The sequence below is a fragment of the Amblyomma mixtum genome, chromosome 1 (genome assembly GCF_055824585.1).
Source record: "Amblyomma mixtum isolate Tamu chromosome 1, ASM5582458v1, whole genome shotgun sequence".
Lineage (NCBI taxonomy): Eukaryota > Metazoa > Arthropoda > Arachnida > Ixodida > Ixodidae > Amblyomma > Amblyomma mixtum.
In genome coordinates this window covers 268153485-268160385 of record NC_143012.1, presented here as the reverse complement: position 1 = coordinate 268160385, position 6901 = coordinate 268153485, and the positions used below count along the sequence as shown (strand labels likewise).

The 6901-nt window shown below is 42.9% G+C and overlaps 1 protein-coding gene across 3 annotated transcripts in view; it reads left to right on the top strand.

Annotated features, from left to right (window-relative positions):
• Window positions 1-2765: 2765 nt before the first annotated feature.
• Window positions 2766-6901, top strand: part of p (WD40 repeat domain-containing protein pink) — a 37227-nt gene continuing 33091 nt past the window's right edge. For 2 of the 3 annotated variants that reach the window (XM_089565891.1, XM_089565893.1), the window contains exons 1-4: window positions 2766-2921; window positions 3832-4061; window positions 5426-5536; window positions 6521-6582. In XM_089565891.1, the coding sequence (XP_089422017.1) occupies window positions 3954-4061; window positions 5426-5536; window positions 6521-6582 (281 nt within the window). In that variant the 5' untranslated portion in view covers window positions 2766-2921; window positions 3832-3953. The remainder of the gene's footprint in view (window positions 2922-3831; window positions 4062-5425; window positions 5537-6520; window positions 6583-6901) is intronic. The other variant, XM_089565892.1, reaches the window with a different exon arrangement.

Below are 6901 nucleotides of genomic sequence, written 5' to 3'. Positions count from 1 at the left end.
CACACGTTCCAGGAGCTTTGTGTTTCACTTGGAAATGCACTGTAGCATTGGGATATCGTTCCGCTAGCCTTCACGGAATGCTGCTCAGAGTTTATAGAAGATTAGATATAGTGGAGCAAATGCCAATGCTTAGAAAGAGTGTAGACAATGTGAACGTCAAGTTTAACATTTAAACTGAAAACGTGCCCACGCATGAACTTTACACAATTGCTTCAGCTGGGAATTGGGATGTGAAGTCTAAGGATTTCCGCAGCCACAAGCACAGGGCTGCACACAAAACGCAGCATGTGACCCCTACAGGCCTTCCAGGTGACTTTTTAAAACCTCGTAACAGCTGCAAGCTGCAACAGCTTAATGAAATTGACTGCTTTCGAAACAATTCACATGCGACATGCATGCTGGGTCCAGAGCATGCATGTGGTATGCTCTGGCAGCAAAACCTGCAGCATGGATTCTTAAAACATCCAAAACACACAGCAAAGGGTGCTCTCTGAGAGAGCAAAAATATTTATTTCCTGACCCTGGTCCATGTCACTGTCTAGTCGGAGCTGGCCAGAAGTTCAGTGCTGCCACTGCCCATCACTTAATGAGGTGCACTTCTATGTACTTCAAACCAATCTGCAGAGTGCCGTTCTCTTTCAGGTTAAGAGATGGGACTATGGACCAACCTAAAATCTGACTGTGCGAGAGCAAGTGCTTCATTTTTTCTCAAGCAGTTTTTTTATACCAGTTATAACAGCAGCACTAGGTGTTAATGTTCGTTGAAGTCTTCTCGTGAGTTGCAGGTGCAACGCAATCGCACTTTCAGCTGAGCACGTAATGGCCACTCTCATTTGACATTAGCATCTCGCTAGAGTAGCCTTGTGATGACATTTTGTGAGATGCTATATCGCGAGCTATACCATGAGTGACGGCCAAATATACGAATGCTCTGTGCTTATGGGTTAATGATTTCCTTTGTTAGCATGGGTTCCTCAATTTTTTGTTCTCTTACAGCCATCGGCCATGGAGTTCACTTCATTTCATTAGAATATTATTTTTTCTCGCTACCTAATAAAGTCAAGCAGTATTAGTGCACTCCTCCAGGCTCGGTTGTAGCTTCTCACACTTGCCTCTCAATTTAAAGCAGCCTTCTTCTGTACTACAGGCAAGTCACTGTGACTGTGAGAAATCAGATTATTATGCCAGCTTGCTAGTTCCACCTGAACCATCCTAATGCTGTATGCTCTCCATATGCACCTTTGAACCCCTCTTTTTTTTTTCGCGTACAAAAAAAAAAACATGAAGTGCCTAACTGCTCATATTTCCTTGACAGTGACTTCTCTGCCCTTGATAAAACCTGCCATTTTGTGCAGCTACTTGGAATCTTCGAACGGTGAGTGAGAGTGAGTAAGTAAATAAATCTGGTTTTCGAGCTAGTTTATTCCTGCCGTGATTCCTGCTGAGCAATCCCACATATTGTTGCAGTACTTGATGAATCAAACCATCTTCTAGAACGGATGAATTCACAAGTTAAAGACGCTCACTGATTCCTGAAAGTTGTGCGATGAGTGCATAGTCAGATGCAACTCGAGCAAGGCGACATAAGCCCCTCAATGGAAGCCTTCCACGTAAACGTGTCACGGCATCACAGACAAATGCCTAAATGCCTTGTTCTTCCCAGCAGCCTACAATGTCATGCCATTGACCATGGCATTGAGAAGAGGTGAATGCCATATTGGTTGTAGGGCATCCTTTGAGGGGCATTTATCACCTCATTCATGAGTTACATGTCACAAATTTTGAGTATCTACCTCAATTTTATGGGGAAAAGGAAAGAGACTAGGTGTTTATGAATAACATAGTGATAATATTCTTCCTTTTGTTTTGGTTTCATAATTTCTTTTTGCAAGAAACGGCATTCTGAAATTCTGTGCTGTCTTCACATGTGTTCGGTGTGCTTGATGATGTTACACACACAATTGTATTTGTCAAAGGGTGCACACGGGAGGAGGTCGCTTTATTAGCTGAGGCTTAAGTTGGTAGTGGCAACATGCCTTTTTTATGCTTGAATCGAATTGTAGCCGGTCTGCTACAGTTGTGGCTATAGTCAGCCACACCGGTCTGAAGGTAGGGTGTCTAGAAGGCAGGGAGAAATTTCCTGTTCCGGTTTTTGGCAATTAACTTTATGGAATCCTATAAAATATCTAAGGGAGGTAGCTCGATCATTGCGAAATTTACAAATTTGGGGGTTAGCTATGCGAGGATCTACACTAGTAGGTCTTGATCTATACATTGTGTGGTGTTTGATTCTCGTTTGTACATACCTTTCATAGTACTGATCCTTGTTCTTTATTGAGTGATTCGCGCACACACGAGCTCGAAAACACACACAATCCTGGAGCAAAGAATGGTTAAGTGAAAGGACTAACACGGGCTGGTTGAAATTAATTTGGAGCCATCCGCCTTCGCGTTCCTTCCTGCCCTAGCTTCCAGTGACCTTGTAGATTTCGCACATAAAATTAATTTTAATCCCACAGGTGCACTTGTTGATGCCCTTTCACCTCACCGAAAAGCGACGCAATTTTCGCGCTGATAGCTTTTTGCCGATGCACGACGAACTTTTAAGCACGTGACCTTGGCGTAAATGGAATAATAGAGAATATAAAACTCTCAAAGCAAAATGCTGGCTGCTGGTTTGAAGGCATTTACCTGTACGCTTAAAAAACGAGTCAATCTTACTGCGCTCGAAAGCGAAACCGAAAGTTTTCTTCATGCACACTGGATGACGCTACTTGTCTTCATCCTTCATGGATGCGAACCTTGACGCATGTGGGCAGATCTCAAGAATAAACTCGGAGAAAATAACATCGCTTGCCATGGAATAGAATATCGCTGCTGTCTATGGACGAACACACAATTCTGCAACGCCGTTTTGAACAGTAAGGTTTCTGATCACTTCCTGCTGAGCGTACACGTTATCGGGAGCGATTAATAGGCTTAAATGAACCTTCGGTACGCTGTATTCGCTTTGTAAAGTCATTCAGTGCTAATTTACTACTAGGATTGATGTTTTCATTATGTTTGATCAGAACAGTACTGTTTCCTCCGGCTAATTCTTGACGTATTATGCTCTGATTTTACGCGGTAGTGATGCGGCTAGCCGCTGTCTTCAAAGCTATCTTGTTTCGAAATCAACACCTCCAGCTCGGAAAAATCTATCGCCCACGCATTTTCCTAAACAATTGGAAGTGATTCCTGGGCCTGTTTCAGCGCTTCAACCAACCACCCTAGGCAGTGACGTGCCGTACGGGCGCTGGTTAAGGCGTCTGATCTTTTTCAATCGGACCTCGTATACCAGCTGTTTTCAGACATCGCTCGTCATGTTAGCGCTGGCAGTCGCCGTTCTAAAGTTTGTTCGAAATGTGAGGTTTTAGCAATACGTCATTCAGGGCTGGTAAACTAGGTCACCTTGATGAGATGACCCTGCGTTTCCAGTGTTTCTGTGGATGCATTGAAGTTGGGGGGTACTTTCGCGTGCATGAGTTAAGTTGCCGTTGAATTGTGCCATCTTGTGCGCGAGAATTTAGATTTGTTAGAGGGTTATTTTAATGGGCGAGGCAAAGCTACACATACCAAAGCAGCACCAGCGGACATAACGTGTGACCAATAAAACAAACTTGCCGATAGAGTTAAAATCGAACCTCTGTCACTTGACTTGACTGCCTTGTTTGTGTGCCCTGACGTCTGTATTTATGCTGTGCAAACGAAATATATTACAGTGAGTGTTCAGCTGCACATACCAGTCTGTGACTTCTCTGCCGAACTTTGAGTCTCACGAAATGGTTGCAGAAACGAACGTTTGACAGCATGGCCTGTGCTGTGTCAGCAGTGGCAAGGAGTCAGCATGTGTGGACCACTGTCTCCTAGTGCCGTGTGGTTGGGCTGTGTCACAGCGTACCCAGCCGAAGCGCATGGCCGAAGGTGGAGCAGAGCCTACCTCACAGGCACCATATGTACTGGCTGAGTACCAGTCACTTGACGGCGTCCTTGCTCCAATCAGAAACCTCACTAGAGTCAAGGTATCCACCTTTGGGCTTCGTCCATACTTTACTTGCATGCACAATAGCTGCAGTGTTCTAGACGTGAAGTAGTTATAGCAGTGCATTCATTTAGAGCAAGCTTTTAGAACATAAAACTTCAGTTGGGGCTAGTTATGGTGAACGACGAGCGCAAACGCTAGACAACCCGCGAAGAAGAGAGAAACACGAGGACAGGCCCTACTTCTGTCATTTTTCTTTTGGGCAGGTCAGGACAGGGCTGGTTTTTATGTGTCATTTATGCTGCAGCCCTGTGAAAGTTTACACCTGTCCCATATCTCATTTTGTGCGCTGTTACAGTGTATGTGGTGACATCTTCCTAGCCACCTTCAGTACCATAACACATTATAAAAATCTGTGCATTATTCAGAGAGGTGTGTTTCAGTACGAAGCCTTGTGACTGCAATAAATGATGGTAAAAGAGTACACTCAGGCTGATAGTTTTCGAAGAACGCAAGCGTGTCTAGATGACTACAGAATATTAAACAATACGATTAGAAGATGATGCGTTACAGCTTCATGTGGCATGTTCTTCTCATAAAACATCCTTTCAAAAAATATCTCACTGAATGTGGTCAAACAATTGAGGACCGGGAGCACTGTATGGTACATACTTAAATGTTATAGTACAGAGTAAGGGGAACTTTGGATTGTTTCAATTATGGATAATCTAAGGCAGCATGTCGACAATGTAGCACATGCATTTTTGCCACAAGGCAGAAGCAGTAGTTATTCCGTTGGTGCTTACCAGCTTGAGAGGAATATATAGTGATTGGTCAGCTGTGACGATCAGATTGATGGTGGTGCCAGTGATCAAGTGCAGAGGTGAAGCAGAGAAGGCTCTTGAATATCGCTGGCCAAATGCAGCGCTCAGTGTCTTTTGGTATTCTTTAGCTTTTTGAATTGCTGAAGTTCTCCGTCAGAAGAATTCCTTATCATGTCTTATTCACAGCATTTCTAACACGTGTCAAGGATAAAAGGGAGCAGATGTTAATGATGGGTTTCCGCTGTTTCGAGCAATTAACCTTGTGAATACAATAATTCTACTGCATGATTTCAGTATGGTCGGCAGTTCCCAGAATATGAGTTTTAAGTTATAAGGTGAGCAGAGTTCAACATAGCACCATCATTTTCCTAGCTTTTCATGCCATTTGTATTGTGTACATGTTTTATTTGAAACCAAAGACAATCCTCATCCATATTTGACATCGGAAACGAGCTTCCAGCAAAACTCTTAATAGGTGAGGTCATGACTAGAGTTCATGTGTTTTTTTTTTCATTATTTCATTAGCGCTTCGTTCATTGCCATTCACTGGGATGCATTGGCGCTTCATTATTTTGCCCAGTATGCCTGCTTCGATGCATCGAAACGCTACCTTGCCTTTGGGGCATCGAGTGGAGATGTGTTCATGTTTTATCGAGACACCACCGCCTTCATCTCAACAATCACAAACAAGGTCTGAATCCATGGAGCTACTCTTTCTTTTTTTTTTTTTTCACATATCCCATTCCTGGCAGCCTGGAAATTTAGCTATGCTTGTTTTCATCAGTGAAATCTGCGAAACATAGCAAAAGGCCAGCCGCTCTTTTGTGGTTTCCTTTTTAAGAGCTCTTGCCCGAAGGTTTGTTTTGTTGGCCTTTTCTTTTCGACAACGCCGCTTTAAGTGCCCTTATTTGCTTTCGTAAAGCTATCTTTACACAATGTGCATTTGTCGCGTTAGTTAAAGAGGTATATTTCATATTTGTTGTTATGAACCTGTATGAAAATTGCCTGTGGCTGTCTCTATTATATTTTAATATGAGGAGACTTTTGCTGTGCTTCTTATTTGCTAGTTACTGCATTCCTCCTTGTATGTTGTCGAACTGTTTCATTTTTTTAGTATTGAGGCCTATTAGAGTCTAGAAAAGCAGCTGTAAATCCAGCTGTTTTTTGCACTTTTTCAATGCTGCTTCTATTGTCAAAGACACGGGAACAGGATGAAAGGCTTTGTCCCTTGCTCTCATGAGCCATGAAGCTTTGTGTGTACTTCAGGTGCGCATCTATTTTTATCTCAAAACATCTGTCTTCACAGGTGCTGCCTATCCATCTTTGAAGTGTCTGCCTTCATGTCTTTTGCCTACCCTAGAAAAAAACATCTTAAATTGTGGGATAGTGTTTTTAACTTGGAAAGACTTGACACTGAGCAAGTACTGGGCTTTCATTGCAGTATTCAAGATGAACTTTTGAACCTAAGGTTAACTTGTTATTAGTGGACTAAGAAATGCTACTGTTAATGCTGGACTAGTAAGAGATGCCCAGGTGATGTCATCAATCTTTTTCATATTTCACATACAAAACTTCCGCGTATACCTGTGCTTGCTCTAGGATTCAAGCTTGCATGATTACCGTGACTGAAGTGCAAAAAATCTGTTTACATTTATTTGTATGTACACTGTTGCAGGAGGGTGCAGTGTCACAGGTTGCCTTGGCACCAGATGATTTTGTTCTTGGTATCGCCACTAGGTACGTGACCACACTTTGTCCTTTGAATTAGAAGTTCTCTAATTATAACTCATCTCTTTGGCATTTCTTGTAATTCCACTGCAAGATTTGCCGTTTTGCTATGCATGATAACATGCACTATCTCACCTGTTGAGTTGCTTCGGTGTTTCTCTGTTGTGTTTCTTTATTTTATGCCCTTAATCCTTCCTAAATTCACAGAGGTGCTCTTGTTTAGAAGGTGCTTCCAGTGTGGCACCTAACCGGTGACTTTGGCCTTAGGCTGCTGAGCTCGAGTTGTTCAACGCCAACTATGGCAGCTTTCATTTCAGTGGAGGCCAAA